The sequence below is a fragment of the Coloeus monedula genome, assembly GCF_965178545.1.
Source record: "Coloeus monedula genome assembly, chromosome: 1".
Classification (NCBI taxonomy): Eukaryota; Metazoa; Chordata; class Aves; order Passeriformes; family Corvidae; genus Coloeus; species Coloeus monedula.
In genome coordinates, this window is record NC_138781.1 from 18,376,523 (window position 1) to 18,396,125 (window position 19,603).

The window sequence follows — 19,603 nt, forward strand, 5'->3', positions numbered from 1 at the left end:
GCTGGCTGGAGCACCCTAAAAGCCAGGAGGCGTGGGAAGGCAGAGGGGACGCAGGACGGTGCGGAGCCTGCGGCGGCACCACTGCGCCTCGGCGGAGGGCGGCTGCTGCAGCCGGGGGTGCTGCCTGCCCGGCGTGCCCGCCGCCCCCCGGCCGGACCCGGCACGGCCCGAGAGGTGCCAAAGACGAGACGGCGCACCCGCCGCGGCCGCCGGCGGAGGCGGATGAGGCGGCGCTGGCGGGGCCCGTGCGCGGCGGGCGCGGCGCGGAGCGGCCGGCGGGTGCCCCCGCGGGTCCCGCTCCGCGCAGCCCGGTTCGAATCTGGCGGCGCGGGGGAAGTTCCGCGGGCGCGAGAGGTGCGCAGGCGCAAGATGGCCTCTGCCCGGGCGCGGGGGGCGCGGAGCGGGGCGGCCCGCCCGTGGAGGGGCAGCCGGCGGGGGCCCGGCCGCGCCCGCGGCACCGGCGGCACCGGGCGCCACGTTTCCACGCCGGCCCGAGCAGCCGCGTTCCCGCCGGCGGAGGCAACGCGGAGAGAAACGCAGCAGAACCGCACCTCCCGGCTGGGCTCCCGGGGCGGGCGGCGGGGAGGCCCGCGGGCTCCTCGCACCCCTGGGGCAGCGCCCGCCGCCAGCACCGCTGCTCGCGGCCTTTCCGTGACTGCCGCTGTCTTGCCCGTCGCGGCCGCGGCTTCGCAGCAGCGAGCGGGGATGGAAGTCCCTCTCCCTGCCCAACCCCGGCAGGAAAACCTTTTTTGCTGTGGTGTTACGTGTCCTTCGTGCTCTACCCGTTACTGACATTGGTGATTTTTTTTTTCTTTAACCCACATCATCACTGTTAAACAAATACAAATATCCCGTCCCCAAAGACGGCGAGACCGAGAATTGCCTGGTCCACACCGGGCTTTACAAGTTTTTCTGTTGTCTGGCGGGACTCCTCTGTTGGTCGCAGGGAAAGGGAGTGAGGGAGCCGGAGTTGGAAAAAAATCCTCGCTGCCAGAATCCTTGCCATCCTTGAGTTAATAAAACACAAATCAACCGTGGGTCGGAGTTCCCGGAACGGGGCAACGACATTGAGCTGCGGAAAGCGGAGGTCTGCAGCCCTTGGGACGTGAGGGCAGGTTCTTCTCCAGGCGTCCTCCGGGCAGGAGACGGGCAGAAAAGATGAAAAAGAAACTGTTTATAGTAAAATAAAGGAAATCCGTTTCAAGTACCCAGAGTAGGAGCAAGAACGTTAAAAATTAACAACGGAAACAGGAAACACTTATCTGAGTAAACATTGTCTCAGAATTTCACCGTTTTAAAATTGGGAGGGCGCGAGGTGCTCGGCGGGGCCGCCGTAACTCTCCTCCCGCTGCGGTACCTGCGGCGGGGGCCGCCGCCGACCGCCCCGCGCCGGGGCCAGAAGTCGGAGCCCGGCACGCCGAGACAACCCGATCCTCGTCAGCCGGTTTGGTGGCAAAGATCGGAACTGCAGGAGTTCCTGCGTGGTGAGAGATGAGCAGTCCAGAAGTGATGTTTGGAAGGCAGGAGCATTCTGCCGCCGGGGCAAAGGAACCGGCGGTTCGGGCCCGCAGCGAAGAAGAAAAGCGCAGGGTTGGCGGAGGCGGAAGGAAAAAGAATTCGCCCGGGTACCGGCCATGGGAAGACTTGCTTTGGCTGCCCTTTGAAAATCCCCAGCGAAACGAGCGACTCCTGGGGCAGCGGTGCGGCAGCGGAGGTGACGGCGGCGTCCCGGCGGCCGTGGCCAGAGAACCAAAGGCATCGCCTCCTCCCTCCGGCCGGGCGCCCGCCGCTGCCGCTGCCGCTGCCTCCGTCGTCGGGTTTCTGTGTCCCCCATCATTCAAAAATCGGGGAGCGTCGTCTTCGCGCGGCATTTCGTGGAGCTCCCCCGGTGCTGCACGGGTCCTCGGCACCTCGGCGATGCCGCCCGCCGCTCCCCTCTCCTCCCCACGGGACGCTGCCTGTGTCGCAAATATGCCGGCGGTACCCGTCCGCCAGCATCGGTTTTCTGGAAGTCATGGGCGCAGGTTGTTGAGAGAAATGGTCAGTGCTGGGGAACAACCATCTCGACTCACCAAGCTCGTCATGCTCCCCTTTCTCTCCCGACATGTTTCTGCATTCTTTCTCCCTGTTTCTGCCCGTCTTCTCCAGATGCGTATGGAGCTTTTCATGCTCCCTCTGTTGCTTTCCCCGGGGCTGGATCCCGAGTCGTGCCGGACACAAAAGCGCTGCTTGGAGCTGCAGGCAGCTGAACCAGGGCGGAAAATTTGGTCGGACGAAGGTAGAAAAACATGCTTTTCCAGCGGGCACAGACTACCCTTGCCTCTACCCTTGACCAGATTGCTTGTTGAACAAGCTCAGGAAAACGCAGCAGACTTCGCCTTTATCCCTCCATCTATATAAACGCAACGTTGGATAATGAAAAGATTCCCCTTACATGTACCGAACGGAGATTTCTTTCCTATCAGGGAGAGAATTTAGGTACTTGCGAAAGGAAAACCTGTCAGTATGTATATGCAAAGGAAAATATTGTGAAACCGGGAAGGCTGACATAGCAGCTTCACAAGTAGAGCACCAAGATCCTATCTTTGATCGTCCTCCCAGTTGTGCTTAGCAGTATATACGCATCGCAGTGCCATCTGCACAGGACCAGCAGCAAAACAAAAGTTTCACATGGCAGCACGAACATCCTCGGCGGCTTCTGCAGCTCGGCAAGAGAGCTATGAGAGCGTTTGTTCTTGTTCAGACAGGAGATATCAAATTGGGAGATGTCGAAAATACTGTAAGAGCTTAGTAAATCTCGGAGGGAAATATCCAACTCCTGTTCCACTGCCGAGTGCTTCACGGGCACTCCACAAAGACCGAGAATAGTTCCGTATTGATGCTAAAAGTCGTGATTAACGGCTACTTCCAGTAAAATTAAGCACATTTTCATCAGTGTGCTAGCGTACAAGACTCTGCTGCAGGTTCAGGGCTGTTTTTTAGGCAAAATAATTCAACCAGTACAGTGTGATTCACTCATGTAGCTGAGGGAATCGTGCCAAGATAGACATTCGGTCGCATTGAAAGATATCTTTGTATTAAAATGTATTTAGTTCCACTGGGGCTTTAAAAAGTAACCCAGGGCAGCACAGGCAGAACATGGCCCTTGCCATGACAAAAATCTAGTTCTTCCCTGCCCAGGCAGTGCAGTTTTAACAGGGGCTAAGTTTGAACACATAGGAGGTAAAACCTGTGGCTGACTGGGATATGAGGATGCACCACTTGCTTATTTTCAAGAATAATCGGGGTCAAATAAAGAACAGCAAATTTCAAGACAGGCAACCAAAACAATCACTACAATTTCTAGGGTTTTTTTTTTTCTTTGTTATTTTAGAATGCTATAGTGTTCTGTTCACTAAAATCTTTGGTACACCCAGAAATACTTCCCATAAGAACAAGATGTTTGTCCTGTAACACCACATTAGCAACAGAGGTAATTTGCTACTTTTCAATGAATTATCCCTTTTATTTGTTTATTTCTTTGATCAGCTATAAATGAAAGTTATTCGTGTATATAAAACTGAAGTTTTTACTGTTGAAATTGAACTGTACATGTTTACTACAGGAAAAAATATCAACTCTTGTTTAACAAGACATATACATCAATAAGCAATAATCTTGTGGAGGATTTGCAATCACCTGGTCTATAAAAACAAGCAGGACAAATAACAGCAATTTATATGCAAAAGTAATGATTTAATGACTATAAGCAAGACAAAGCAATAAGAATTGTGCTTCTTTTGCAGACTGGAGACAATGAAATGTTTAACTACAATTTTTCCGTACAAACATGAAACAATATCCATATAGAATAAACACCCTCACAAATGTATAACTGATGGGTGATGAACACACACAAAGTTCGACCAAAGCAAAGCACAAACTGAAAAGTGTTCTGGGCTGTTCATACTTTATGGTGGAAAAGTTCCTCCTATTGAAAAAACCCCACCCTTAGAAGCCTCTAATAAAATGCACCTACTTGCAGGCCATTAAAGAGAAGGCATTCTCCACAATTTATTGGAAATATTAAAGTACCAGTTAAATTTTAATGAAGTTAGTACTGTACCATATACATATATATTAAAACAAATTTAGATAAAATGCCTTCATCCAGCCCTTGCTGGTTCCTTAAAATTTATATCAAATAGTTTATGGCTTCTATAATGATTCCATGTGCTTTTAAAAACACAGTCCCACCACACCAAATAATAAAAAGGTAATCAAACAGGTCTAAAACTTCCATGTCCCTTGATTTTTTTTTTTTTTTTTCACTGTATCGCTTCAACATTTGGTAAAGTAAAAATATTCCATTTGGAAAAAAAAAGACAAAGCGAGTAAAATCCTTTTAAGATTGCCAATTGCCTCCAGGTTATCAGAGACTTGACTGTGCTTTCCCAATACTGTAGCTCTCACACACAACGTGTTTCTTGCAGTATGAGCAAAGCTCAAACAGGCGGCATCTGCAAGGGTCGAACCAGTTTAGAAATTTAACAACCATATCATGAGTGCATGAAACACAATATTTTCTTTATAGTATTTATAAATATATCATACAATACTGTTTCCTGTTATGTCATATACCAATATGGCATTGTACAATAAGCATAATGCCATCTGATTCTTACAAAAGCGAATCATTTAAACAAGTCAGTAAATAAAACGGTAATACCCGCTTTTAGGCATACAGATTGTAAAACTGAAGTTTACTTTTCTTTTGATCGGTTCTGCGCAGCAACAGAGAAGTAAAAGATGCAACATAAGAATCAAAATGGCTAATACGCAAAAATTGTTATTCACAGTGACATGGCTACATATATGCATTTTTCTATGCATATTCTTTCAATTTTGTTGGATTTCAAGATGAAAAAGCACTTGCTTTCTACAGGTTCACAAAACAGTATAAGAACAATAACAATCGAAGAGAACGCAACGGAGGAGTTAGTCTGGATTAACAAACTACTTCCCAGGATTTGTATTGACTTCTGGAGTCTCCTGGCTCCAGATGATGGGGACAGAAACAACTCCACATCATTCAGAACAGGTGAAGGTGTAACTTTTGTTTGCTTCCCAGTCCTCTGAAAACAATTTACATTTCAATCTTGCGTTTCCATTAACGTCCATCCTGAATGTCACCTAGTCCGCCTTTTATAGCCAAGTTCAGTGTTACTACAAAAGAAAGCAATTTGGATGATAGTCACATGGATTAGCATCTATAAAGCTGTAATGGCATGGAGAGATCTATATAAAGGAGGGGTGAGGGTGGTAGCCTGGTTGGCGCATCAACCAGATGAAGTGGCTGAGGAGCCGTTTATTGATGTTTTCCGAGCTCTGTTGGTAAAGGAGGACTGGTGGTTGCTGTTGGGGCTGCTGCTGGTGCCATTCATGGTGCTGGAGATGTGGGGGAACTGGGGGTGAGGAGACTGGACTGGCGTGCTGGGGCTGGGCAAACAGGAGGAGGTGGAGGGGATGCCTCCTGCTGGGCTGCTCGCCTTGTCGCTCCCAGAGTCACTTTCCAGCTCCCCACTGTTATTCAAGCCTTCCCTCTGGTGACTGATCTTCATCCTCTTGCAAGTAGGTCGGACTCGGTATTTCAAGGGCAGAGGCCCATTCTGCAAAGCAAAAGGAAGACCCTGGTAAGTGCCCTGCCCAGGCCATGACCTGCACCCTCCCGGGAGGCACACTGGAAATACTCACCCGCCTCCAGGTATAGATGTAGGCAATATCCATTAGGGTGTAGTAGTCCTTCAAAGGCTCCTCTTCATACATCACATCGATCTGTTCAAGATACGAACCCTTGCATTAAAGAGCATCCAGGCATTTACCCCTAGCACATGACTGCTCTGAGGTAAAAGTAGCCCCACTGTCACAGATATCACAAATACATCAAGGAGCAATTTCTTAATACTTTGGTATTTACAGCACTAAAAAAATTACAATGTCACCAAACTCTACAGACAGATATTTTAAACAAAAACCAAATAACGTATGGCACACACCAGAAATACTTGGCTGTTACCACTTGCTGGGACTAGCTGTAATGAGAAAATGAGTCCTACCAAAAAAAAAAACAAAAAAAACCAAACACATTTTTTCCCCACGGGTACCTGGAAAGTGTTAGGTATATCCATCTTACTCCGCAGGAACTTTCTTAGATGCATCACTGTCATTGCTGCTGGGCAGCGCAAGTATCTTTTGTCATTCACCTAATGGCACAGTAAAGAAAATCAGTCTACTGAGAACGAGCAATTACTCCCACCAGTGTTGTATTCTAACGTTTCATGTTGAAAAAAGTGCACCTTACTAAATGACGAACTACTTTACAACAATGCCTGCTGTCTTAGAGGGCACATCAGAAATAAGCGGCAAATTACAGTTCTAGAGAAAGTCATTTAAAATTGTAACTAAATTTATATGTAAATATTTGTATTATATTTAATATCTTTTTAGGTTACATATGCAATGAATATTATTTTCTAATCAATAATTTTAAAAAATTTGTTAAATATTTTTCTCTAACTTTGACAAAAAATCAGATTCTGCTTTAAAAATAATACTACAGGTATTTTTAATTTTAAAAAGTTGCCTGCATATACAGATGTATGAAGATGTTTTACCTCATCTGTATCTAGTGCCCTAACAGCAGGTGTGCTTCCTTTGCTCTAGATACACATACCTACATATTTTTCTCAGCTACAGACCTGCCCCAAAGTTGTGTGTGTGTGTGTGTGATATGTTTCCTCTGGAGTAAAAGAAAGTTATTTACCTCTTCCTTTGATTTTTCTTTGTCCTTATTTCCTTTTCGCTCCAGTCTGTGAGAAGAAATTACAGAATTACAACAACAACAAAAAAATACAGGTGCTGCCAAACAGGTAAACATAAAATGTTGCCATTCTGGAACTTGCCTATTCTGGTCAAAGAATTCAATGGATAAGCTTATTATCTCGTCGTCTGTTATAATTCTTTTGTCTTCATCAGCCACTTCTCCTCTGTCTTCATTAGAGCCATTGGCAGCTGCACAGAAATTTCCACAATAATTTACATTTTGAAATTCAAATCAGGAAGAACGGCTATTCTCAGTAACAAGAAAAAAAGATCTTCACAGTAAGATAATGAATGAAAGCTACCTGACTGTTAAAACAATAAACTTTTATTATGCTGGCTTAACTTCTTAAAATTCTGTGACAGTAATATATCACTTGTAAGTTAAAAAGGAAACAGTAAAACATCTAGATCAATGCGACATATATTAAAGTTGCGAATAAGAAGCTTTTACCATCAGCCGACGGATGAGCAGCATAAAAATCCCTTCTTCTTTTCATTTCATCTAGATGGAAAAGCATATATTTTTCTTTTAGTAGTTACAGAGTAACTCACGGTATTGACATAGGATAGCGGTTCTGGTTTTGTTTTTCTGCTCTTAAGAAAATACCTGATTTAACTACTTACTTTTGAAAAGGCCTGGTACTAGCTTGTATACAATATCTTGGAGAGTTTTATCTGACCTGAAAAAAGAACAACCCCAAAACAAAATTAAGCAGATGAAGCAATATTTTAATCCAAATGGCAGCTCCTCACTTATAAACTTTCACAACAACGAGGCATCTTCTACAAAGTGGGAGGCCAGTCATAAAAAGTTAACTTACAGGACCTTGTAATCAAGCTAACCCTGCTCTAGATACCAGTCTGAACCAAAACTCGTCTGTGTTACCACAACTGAAAAAGAACTCTCTCAGACTGAAGGCAGGCCTTAAAAACTACATGTCCTCCCTAGAGAGCAAAACGCAGTGCTGACAAGAAAAATGTTTCTGAAAGGCAAGTGATACTTTAAAGGCTTTTGCCTCTTAGTTTGGAAAGCTGCAGCAGTTTTCATGACTAGGAGCTGAGGTTGGAGTGATGCATGTCTCGTAGATACAGAAAGTAGAGGCAAGAACTGTCGGGGTGGTATATGTGAGAATGGGGGAGAGGGAAGAGGCATCAGTGACTGGCTATGCTAAAAAAGACCAACAATAACTTTCTGTCTCACATCTAGAGGCATCTTCAGTTTCAATCAGTGAAGAAACTCCAAAGTGAGCACATACACACGAGTTAGCTTGTAAATTGACAAGCCCTTTCAGATTTAAATTGCAGACGAAGAGATAACATTGACACCGGTCTCCCCATATAAAGCAAAACGAGAGATGCAGTGTGCACTTCGCAACTTTCTCCTACCTTATATTCAAAAGCGGTCGAGTTTTGTGAACTTGGACATCACAAATAGGACAATACTTGCTGGTCTCCAAGTAACGCACGATACAGGTCTTACAGACTGTAAGTCAAACACCACAGGCTTTTAGTGATGCTCCTAGGTGCCACTCAGATATGCATAGATAAAGGTGCGATTTTCTAAACTATGCAAGCTAGAGCAAATCGTCCATTGTCAGCAACACACAGCTTAAGCTAAACAACTACCCAAATAAGCTGCAATTACCATGAAAAGGAGACGCCTATAGTACATATATTATTACTTTAACAAAGACCGTAGGGCCGTCCTCAGAAAATCTGCACCGCGGCTGGAACACCTACTTCCCCTCCCGTCGGGGAGGAGGAGGGCGGCGGTCCCGAGCCCCTCGGGGGCTTTGGGCTTGGGAGGATTTTTTTTCGTGTGTGTTCCCGGGATGCCGGGAAAGGAGGGAAGCGGCAAGGGAAAAACGCGGAGCGCCCGGTCGTACTTACAGGAGTGGAGGCACTCTATGATGGTTGTTGCATCAATGAAGTACCCGCCGCAGAGCACGCACATGAGATGGGGGTTTAGCTCGGTTATTTTGATTCTGGTTGTTCGGTGCATTTTGGCGTGGCGAGGAGCGGCTCTGAAAGACACACACACACAGAGGACCGGTCAGCGGGGACGAGCGCGGCGGCGTCCCAGGTGCCGCGGTCCGGCGCGTCCCCTTCCCCCGTGCATCGCATCGCATCCCCCGGCGCAGGGGAAGACCAAGCACTGAAGACGAAGGGGGCGGCGGCGCGGGGCCGGGCGGCGGGCGAGGGCCGGTCCCGAGGCCGGCGGGGCGTCCCCGCACCGCACCGCCCCGGGCCGGCCTGGGCGCAGCCCCGCGGAGGGGCGGTCGCTCCGCGGCACCCACCGCGCCGTTCCCCGGCGGGCACGGGCCGTTCCCCAGGCGCGGCGGCACCAGCCGGCTCGGGCTGCGCTGGCGGCTCGGCGGCGATGCGGCGGGGAGCTCCGGGGGCGACACGACGGGCACCGGGCTGCCGGCGAGCAGCACAAAGGGGAACCAGCGCCTCCCGGTGCGGCTGCCCTGGCATTTCCGGAGAGCGGGGAGGGGCGGCGGGGGGAGGGACGGCGGGGGGGGGGGGACACACACGCACCTCGGAGCGGGGCCGGGCACCGGGGTGGCGGGGCCGGCCCGCCGGGGGGGGTCCGGGCGGCTGCCGCTGCGGCTCGGTGCCGATCCGGATCTGCTCCGCTCTCCGAGGGGGTTGCTATAGCAACTTACACTTACACTTGGCATCCTGCCACCGCTGGGAACACACGAGAGCCGGGCGGGGGGCGGCCGGGGGGGCGGGCCGGGCCGGGCCGGGCCAGGGGGTGGGACGCGGGGCCCGGGGGCTGGCGGAGGGGGTAGAGGAGCCAAGGAGCCCGCGGGGGTCTGGGAGCCCGGCTGCGAAGGGAGGGGAGGGGGAGGGCGGGAGCGGCCCGGGCGGGGTCGGCTGCCACAGCCCGGAGGGTGCCCGGGCGCGGTGCGGGGCAGCCCGGGCGGCGGGGGCGGCCCCGGGCTTTGGGGTCTCAGCCTGGCGGAGGCGAGTGCCAGAGGCTCCTCCCGAGCCTCGGCCATTTCGGATCCTCTCAGGGGCCTCTCTCCACGTCGACTCGGTGCGAGGAGCTGGTCTGAGATAGCTCCTCTCCCCCTCTGCTCCCTCCCTCCCTCCGGCGAGCAGAACCGTGCCGCGCTCCCGGGGACCGAGCCCCCTGCACCGCCAATGGGGTGCCGAGCCCCAGCTCCCGCTCCACCGCGCCGGTATCCCCGCTCCCTCCTTCTCTGCTTTCCTCACTTTTCTCCTTCCTACCCTTCTCTCCCCCCCAGCTCTTTTTCTTTCTCCTTCTTTCCTTCTCCCACCTTTTGACGCTTGTTTGAAAACCATCCCGCGGACGAGGCGAACGCGGTGCAAAGTTTTGCAAAAGGTGTAAAGAGATTTGCAGCACCAGAGTAAGATGCTTGGACGGGAGAAAACAAGTCTCCGGATCCTTAAGCAACCCCCCTTTTCAGCAATAAACCACACCGAGAGGGGGGAAAAAGCCCAAACCGACTTTAAACGGTACATTAGTGACAACATGCGAAGGACCATGTGACCAGATCATTCCTAAAGCTAAATCAACACCTTGTCAACACAATGCAGCGACAAGAGTGAAAAACAAATGTCATTTTCACAGTCTGAAACCCATAAAACCCCATCGCATGTACTGGCACCAACGCTAGATGCACACATACTGTTTAAAATGAGAGGGAATAAGAGATAAAGGGAAAAGTACACACGGGGAAAAAGCCCTGTCAGACACGTCAATAGCAGAGCAAATTATTTTCTGTCAACCGGATCCTAAAAAATATAATATAACAGCGTTGCTCCAGTCCAAGCTATTAATTTCCCCAGGTCGGTGCTCCCAGCAATATCAGCTCCTGTTTTTGGTCCCCTCTCCTCCCGAGGCAGAGCTAGCGAGCCACCTCTCACCTCAGCATCGTATGCTCGAGATGTGAGGTTTCCTGCAGCCACTCGCGAACTTCAGTGTTAGGCAGCGAAAAAAAAAAAAAAAAAAAAAAAGAGGCAACACACTAAGCTTTCTAAAAGCTTTGAACGTCGGCCAAACTGCCCAGGACAGGGGTACAATATTCGTCAGAAGTGTGCACAGCGCCAACGAGCGACCCCGACCAGGAAACTTCTCTGGCTGCTGCAGGAGAACCCTCGAGTGAGCAGCAGATAAAACTCCCCAGCATCAAGCCACAGCCGGCCAGCACACAGAAAAGCAAAGTGCCAGAAGTACCAAGACAGATCAGGTCCCCAAAGCTGTTCCCAGCACCGTGCGGGAAAGCAAGACCCCCGCTGCATTGTACTGCGGTTTAAATGTCGCTTCCAGGGTCCCTGACCCTCCGCTTCTTCCTTTTAAACTGATACCGAGGTTTTGCTTTTCCCAGAAAAGGCAGAGACGGCGTTTCTGCACGCCTCTCTGAAGAACCCAGTGCCCTGAAGCCGGCGGCTCTGGAGTCCCTTTAGGTACTTACACATGGACAGGCTGCTTTCACGGTTCTGTGTCTTATTTGTTCAAGTCACTACCTTATAATTCATAAATATCTAAACCAAAAAAAAAAAACCCCAGCAGTGACCGAGGTCACACAAGCCGGCTGACCGAGAATTCCTTCCCAACCCTGACAGACTAGGACAAACCTTTCAAGACATTAACGCGTTTATTTCACGCAGGCATAGCCCCTTCCTAAATGGAGGGGGATTAAATTCAACCGTGAAACCTGTTTTGTCGAAGCAACCCCTAAATGCGGGTTATTTATTGCCCAAAGTTAGCACATTTTCAGCGCACTATGAGCTATCTTGAAAATCAGTGATTTTCCCCAGCAAGCTGAACTAGACACCCAATTTCTCCCCAAAAGCGACCCGCACAGGCACACGCGTGTCTGTGCCTGCGGGGATGTAACATGAACGCAGCACATTTTACTACAGCAGCCTGAGTTTAATATCTTGGTACGAGGGAAACCCTTTCAGATGTTTTTTCTGCTCCTGCTGATCACACGGTGAATGCCAACACAGAAATACAAATAGCCTCTTAGCCAGGACAATATATATTTACACATTGACACATGGAACAACTAAACGTAAAATATACATAGATAATACTTGCTAGAAGTAAACGCTGCCAGCCAACCGATTATACAAAGGCCTTAAACAAGTTATGTCAAAATAAAGAAAAACAGAAGTGCATTCTCCTGCTAAGAATCACCTACATTATTAAAAATCCATAAAGGCAATAAGCTATCAAACCTTGCTCGACAGGTCTCTAACAGAAAATACATACATAAAAAATAGGAGCATCGCTCGGGTAGGTTTGTGTACTTTGCACCCATCTCCTCTCGGAAAACTCTCATCAGGAATAAAGCAGCCGTCATTCTACATCTTCACCCATTATCAGCCAGAGCCACTTGTACTATCGAGCCTGTTATTACTCTTTCGCTTAAGAATGGCCGCATACGTTTTAAAGGAGAGGACAGTAGTTCTTTCAGAGAAGGCACACGAAGCTCAAGTATCTCTGCCCAACTCGCTGCAGCGAGAAAAGACCTGAATATTGGCAACAGAGTGCAAAAGGACTCCAGTCTCTTAAATCACCTCCCTGGGACTAGGCATAAGACACAGTCTGTCTACTTAAAAAAAATACACTAAAATGTTAATTTTGTAATAGCGATCAGGTAGGTCAAGACTTCGTGTCTCTGGCAAAGTGCAACACAAGTTTCAGTTTCCAGGACGGACTGCACAGAGTCACTCAAAGTAGTTTTACTGGACTGTACTGAACATCCCTGGTCTTAAGGACAGTCCCATAAGAGAAGCTGCTCTCACCACTACAGACTACGCAAAAAAAAATTCTTTTAGTACCAAGCTTGCAAATGGGCACATATGCCCAGGTTTTCTTCAACTTTTCTGGAGAGTGGAGGAGTGAATCAAAGTTTTTAGAGGCTGAAAAGTTACTACCTCACTTTTATGGAAATGCAATTTTTTTCCTGCTTATTTTCACCTGATTATTTGCAAATGTTTACAGCAATCACACAGAAACATCCCGCTTTATATATTGCCAAGGCCATTCAATTATAAAAACATAACACCAGCAGCTTTCAAGTACTGCCCATAAGCAGCACGAGGAGCCCACTCGTGACATCTTCAAGATCTGACAAAATATTTAATGTAAATCTACCCTTCCCGGGCTCAGGGGGAAAAAAAAATACCAACCAGAGAAAAGAAATTCACACACGCCACCCCCCCTCCGCGTCCCGCAGACACATCACCTTTGCTCCAAAGGCTCCAGCAAACCGCACGCCCCAGCTCCCCAAGACCGCATTAAAAGTGCTGTCCTTACCCCCCAAAAAAGTTATTTCTCGGCGTTGACCACCCCTTGCCTCTCCCAGTAGGCACAAACCCCTAAAGTTTACCATTTAGAGCAGAAATGTAAGAGGAGACATTGGAAACAACTGGGAACCGCCATCTTACAACCCATCCAATTTCACAGAAGTACTTGTCCAACTTAAGTTAATAACATTTTCTGCTGGGTGCCCCGGCGCCTAACAACCCCCCCAGGAGGATCGCTACCCCCCGCTGGCTCCGTCTCTATAAAATGGGTGCGTTATCTGACATTTTAACCTCCCCCAGACACATTTCTTTCGGGGAGGACTGAAATCACTTGACCCAGGCAGCTCCAGATTTCACGAACGTCCCTGTTTAATCAAAATCTGCCTTTAAACAAAGGGCGCTCGGGCCGGGCTGGCAGCAGGGTCGGGAAATATAAATATTCTCCTCGGGGGCCATGTGCACAGAAAGGTTTTAGGGGGCGTCTGGAGAAAGAAAGGAACTAAAATTTGCAAATGTGGGTGCGTAACGCGAGCGAGTGCACAGGCTGCTGCTGCTGCTGCTGCTGCGTGTCTGTATGTGTGTGTGTGGCTAGAGCAGCCTGTCAGCGCTTTTCCCATACGGAGAGCTCGGGGGACACCTAGGCGCCCCTTTGCAGCCCCCAAACCGGCCGAAAACCGCCGCCGAGCCCCCTTCGCCCCCCGCCCTTGGTAAGGCGACACCTCGCTTCATACGTACCCGGAAAACGGAGCCGGTGGGTGATGATCAGAGCGGCCAAAAAAGACAATGAAAGTTAAAAGTCGTTCAGCAGAAAATGAATGTGAGCCAAGCGGCCATCTTGAAATGAACTGCAGACGCTGTCAATTGCAATAAGCTTATTGCCGCCGCCGCCGCTGCGCTCCGCTCATTTTAGTTACAGAACGCCCGGGTCTCCTCCGCTCTTCGCGGGCCCTTCTCGCTCGCTCCCTCGCTCTCTCGCTCCCTCCGAGTTGGCCGCCCGGGCGGCTCAGGCGCTGGGAGCGCACAGTCTCCCTGGTCCGGATGGGTCCTCTCTCCACCAGCCCATTGTCTCTCCCTCTGCCCCCCGCTCCGCCTCGCGGCCTCGCTCGCGTTCCTTCTTTTATTATTATTGTTATTATTACGAGTATTATTGTTGTTGTTATTTCATAGTTGGTGGCGGGGACCCGGGGAGGGAAGGAGGGCGGGCGGGCAGGCGGGCGGGAGGAGGGCGGAGGAGGGAAGAATGCAACGCTGAAGGCACACAGTGGAAACTGACACCGTCCCCAAAATGGCTCGGAGTTCGCCCGCCCCGCCAGCGTCACGTGGGGCGCCTCATTCCTTAAGGGCGGCCTGGGAATTAGCGGCGCTGCCGCCGGGGCCCGGCAGCCTCCCCGTGACCCAATCCCGCAACCCGGCCGCCTCCTCCCCCTCCGCCTCCCCCCTCCCTCCCCTCCCCCGCCCGCCACCCCCTCCCTTCTTTCCCTCCCTCTCTCCCCTCCCCCCGGCCCTGCACGCGCTCGCCCGCGCGCTGCCGATGCCTCCTTTTCCTCCTTTTCCTCACCGCCCGCCCCGACCCTCGGCCCCGCTCCGCGGCTGCCGCCCGCCTCCCCCCGCCCCGCCGCAGCCCCAGTGTCTACCGCCCTCCTTCCCCGCGGTCCCTCCGCCCGCGTCGCGGCTCCCCTTCAGCGCCTGTGCTCCCTGCTCTCGCCCCGCGCTCCCCGCCCTGCCCGGCGCTGCCCTCTCCATCCTTGCCTCGCCGCGCCGCAGCCCCACAGCCCACGCGCCCGCCGGCCCCACACGCCGCCCGTCACCCTGCCCCCGCAGCCCTCGCCTCCCTCCGCGCACTTGTTGCGCGCTCCCACCCCCGGCCGCCCCGCACGCCCCGTCCCGCCGCGGAGGGACCTCCGGGCATCCGCACCGCGGCCTCGCGCCTCCGCCACCGCGTGCGCGCTGCCGCGCGCCCCTCGCCCCGCCGCGCCCGCCCGGGGCCGCGCGGAGCCGCCGGCGTCGAGGCGACGCGTCCCCTCGAGGGCCGCGCGGACGCTTTTCCGCCCCGAGCGGCGGCGGGAGCGGGTGTCGCGGGGTCCCCGCACCCCGCGGGCGGGACGGGCAGCCGCCGGAGCGGGAGGGAGCGAACCGGGGAAAACCTCCCGGTGCTCGCCTCCGGCGAGGACAAGACGCCGCCCGCCGCTCGGGCACGGAGGAACGGAGAGGAAAAAGCTCGGCTCCGCGGCGACCGACCGGCCGCCGCCGCGCATCCTCCGCGGGGCAGCTCTCCGTCGCCGGCAGGTACGGACGGACCGCGCCTCGGAGCCCCTCCGCACCTGCCCGCGGGAACGAGCGGCCCCGCGGAGACCACCGGTTCCGCGCGCGGCCCAAGGCGATCGGGAGATGCTGGGAGCAGCCCCGCCGTCGAGCCGGAGTCGCCACCCGGCTCCGCTCCGTTCCGCGGACTCTGCCGGCCTCCCGTGAGGCGCCCCGGGTCCACAAGATTAAACCGAATCTTTTCTTGTCCCCCGCACCGGGGTCCGACTTTTACTCGTAGGAGACAGGCAAGATCGGCTGGAAATGACAAAGCGCGGCGCGCAATTTAGCAAACGCGCCGTAGCCGCGGCACGGGAAGAAGGCACTTTCGCCTCACTGAGCTGATCTAACGTTTAGCAGCTTACTTTTAGGTACAGCAAATTCGTCAATAGAAATTGCACAACAGGAGCAAATAAACTTTTATTAGATTATGGAGAAAAATAAGCAGTGACAGTTGTAAAAACATACAAAATAAGACAGAAGGAATACCTTGATGACAAAACAGTTCAGCAAATATTTAACAGAAGTTATTAAAAAAAATTACATGAGCAAGCAATACCCAGTGCAGACGTAAAAAAGTTGTTTCACTTAATTCATATGCAAGGGCTTTAAAATAACCCAGTTTGCATCAAGAGATGAAAGACATTTGTCATTTAGGAGACACTTAGGAAGGAGAGTGCTTCAGCAGGCTGACACCTTCCTTTAATCACATCTGAGTCGCTCGTTCTAGACTTTTTGCAGCATCTTTTAGTTTTCCCACTAAGTCCTAAGAGATGAAATAAAGTCTTAGAATAAGCATATTTTTAAAAGGTCAGCTAGAAGAACAGAATACTTTTTTTATACACAGACGCAAGTGAAGCCAGCACCTCGTAGCATGAAGAAGTGTTGCAACTGATGAACAATGCAAGCAAATAATTAAATAGCTCTGTATTTTACAATGTAGTCAGAAAAGTGGGAACTGAATGAAAACACTTTTAAAAATGTATTTGCTCCTAAAATACATCATTGCTATTAACACATCGATTTTATTGGTATTGCCACAGTGGCTAATGCTGACATTTGCTTCAGGCTTTGAAGTACTACATGGATTTCTAAAACACTGAAAATATTTTGAGTGCAATTTTGTACCAGGACCATTCTCCAGCCAAAGCACATCAGATTTTGCTATGTGTCAGCAATAGAAACACTCATTACTGACAAAAGGGCAACTTTTGAGACACATTTAAGAAGATGAAGTGTAAACCTTAAGTTTTAATATCTTGCTTTTCCTCTCCCACCAACCCCTCTTCCCGATCCTCCACAGTTTGGTCACTTCCAAGCATTACAATACCTCTATTGTTCAGTTACACATTTAAATCACTAAACAAAGATCAACGTTTGTTTCAGGACATTTCTTACATGTCATTAACACCACTGAAGAGCCTTCGGTTCCTTCTCTATTTTTAATCATGACACATTTAAGTCACTGAACTAGCTTCTTTAATAATTTCTCTAAAGCACGGAAATCAGAGTTTCAGAAAATGATGAATTTCCTCCCACACATACATATGGATTACAGTTATGAAAACAGGCAAAATATTTATGCACGTATGTAAAATACTACCCACACAACTAAATTCAGCTACTTTGCAACTTTATTTGAAATAGACAGTAAAAATACACTTGGATAACTTTTATGGAAAATTCTCTTACCCTCCCAGTACTGGATTTTTTTTTTTTTTTAAGTAATAGTATATATGATTTCATTTTGATTGGCAAGCTGTTAAAAACATGTACATCCACAATTGGGGCTAAGTATAGAATGATGAAGGAAACAAGTACCTGTAATTGCTCCATTGTACAACTAAAACTAACATCTGGGTGTGATCCTGAATCACTGCTCTGAAGGGAAAAAAAAAAAGCAAAGAAACAGCAATGTCTATTTTATTTTAAAAAAGAATGAAATTGCATTTTTTCCTTTGAGGGTGCTGGGAGTACCATACCTCTACGTTTAAGGTCACCAAATAGGAAGGCTGGTAAGTTTTATGAAGTTGATTGTTCTACATTAAAAACAAAGAACACGTAAAAAAGCCAGGTCTCAGCATTAAAACAGACTAAAGAAACACCTTGATCTGTTAAAATTACCTTGATCTGATATTCCAAGCGCCAAGACACATCAGTTACATGGAGAGGAGATCTGCCTATACTGAAAGACAAAACAATTACAAGTTCCTTACGCTAAAAGAAAAGGTCATTTTCTAAAGCTGTCCATCAATAAAGAACTTTTTCATGATCCTGGTAATGCTTCTTGGGAAGCTCAAAAATTTAGAGTAGAATTCCAAATGAAGAAAAGTTTCAACAGCTGTTTTCTAGAGTTTGTTAAAAATGCACTTTATTTTTTTAATGGAACAATATTACTCACTTTAAACACCTAAAGTATGAAGAAGTGTCTTCCAGGACAGTTTCAAACTAACTGTAAGCGAAACCATGTTTCTGCTGAGTGATTGACCTACCTTCCCAACATGATTTCCAATGCATCCTTGTTTTTCTGGAGTGAGAGAAAAAAAATATTTGCTAGGTTCAATAAATTCCTATTAAAGGAGAAAAATTAGTATGTTAAAATTGGTTTAAAAACCTGATATTCGGTGCAAAATTGTTCTATTCTTTCTTTATCCAGTTTACAGTCTTCTAGGCATGTGCTACAGGGAAAAAGAATTTATTAGTTTTCTGTTAACATTAACTCAGCAGTACACTTTTAAGTAACAACCACTAGAAGAATGGTGTAGCTTTCAAGTACAAGTACCTTATAGCAGATATGTCAGCTTTCTGCTTCCCTGCCTCCAAAATACACGTTGCAGCCGCAGCATGGCAATGTTTTAATACTGTAGGGTCAATATCTTTCAGGTCTGGATCGTCTAAAATAAATGAATTACTGATGACACACTTATTGGCCAAACCCCAGAACACTGTACCAAAGGTTGCTGCTCGCCCTTTGAACGCTATCTTTCCCACAAAAACTTCAAAATGAAACACATTTGGTGTTTCAGAGAGAAAGGACGGAGCATGTAGGCAAGGTGTGAGGAGGCGGAGGACAAGGTGAGGGGCTGAAGCACTGGCTGGGGCAAGCCGTACCAGGCGGGGCTGTGCGGCGCTGCGCGCCCCATCGCCTCTGCATCTCCTTTCCATTAGGAAAAAAAAAATAAAAATAAAAGGACGGGGAAAAAAAAAAAAAAAAAAAAAAGAAAGGAGGAAAACCTCAATTTCCTCTGCGAGCCCCGTCCGCAATCCTCAGCAGCCTCTTAAAGGCGAGGAGCGGGACTAGTTCCACCGGCCGGGAGGGACACCGGGACCGCCCGGCACCGGCGGTTCCCTCCGTCCGCGGAGGCGGCGGCGGAGTCATTAACACCGCAAAATTAATTGCACGGCCGTGCACCCTCGCTCCGGGGCTGCCGTAGGACGTGTCCACGCGCGAAACCCCCCAGAGGGTCGCAGTGGAGCGGCGGGGGAACACTGCCTCCTTAGCCCACCCCACCCCGCGGACACGAACGCGCGGGGGGACCCTTCCCGACCCGCCCCTCTACTCGGGACAGGTCGGAGCTCTAATGAAGAAGGCGCGCATTGGCGATGACACCCCGCGCAGCGGCACCCTGGAGCCGTCCACGCGCAGGAGCCGCCCCGTGTGTGTGCGTGGGCACCGTCCGGTCCAGCGCGGACACGCGCGTACATTCGCGGAGGCGGATGGAGCCCCGCGCCCGCCTGCGCGCTCCGCGGAGCGGCGCGGCCCGCACCCCCCTCCGCGCCACGCCTTACCCAACCCGGCCTGCGGGTGATCCAGAAGGCTGCGGAAGGCGGCGCGGAGGAGGGCGGCGAACGGGCGGCGGGGGAAGCGGCGGGGGTCTCCCAGCAGCCGCCACCCGCCCTGCGCGTACGGCGACAGCTCCATTGTGGGCGCCGTGACCTTCGACACGCGCCCACGTGACGCGCGCGCAGCTGATCGCGGCCGCGAGGCGGGGCCGCGGCGCGGGGCGGGCGCGGGGCGGGCGGAGGAGGGCGGAGGAGGGCGGAGGAGGTGCCGGTGCGCGGCCGCGGAGCCCCGGGCGGTCCGCGCCTCCTCCCGCTCCCCCTGCCCCACCCACCCCCGCCGCTGTCCTCTCCACGCGTATCTAGCGTG

At 50.6% G+C, this 19,603-nt stretch overlaps 1 protein-coding gene across 1 annotated transcript; it reads right to left on the minus strand.

The window, feature by feature from the left end:
- Positions 1-3,667: 3,667 nt before the first annotated feature.
- On the minus strand, positions 3,668-19,385 carry LOC309581521 (uncharacterized protein). The gene is made up of 19 exons (XM_082296159.1): positions 19,243-19,385; positions 18,236-18,347; positions 18,068-18,131; positions 17,946-17,980; positions 17,578-17,638; positions 17,436-17,492; positions 17,275-17,334; positions 16,164-16,219; positions 14,902-15,612; positions 9,025-9,282; positions 8,752-8,885; positions 8,248-8,344; positions 7,486-7,541; positions 7,313-7,363; positions 6,942-7,050; positions 6,803-6,848; positions 6,144-6,242; positions 5,734-5,814; positions 3,668-5,648 (listed from the first exon to the last, which is right to left on the minus strand). The coding sequence occupies exons 1-19, from the start codon at positions 19,373-19,375 to the stop codon at positions 5,319-5,321; spliced, it is 2,550 nt and encodes an 849-aa protein (XP_082152285.1). The 5' UTR covers positions 19,376-19,385; the 3' UTR covers positions 3,668-5,318.
- Positions 19,386-19,603: the final 218 nt, after the last annotated feature.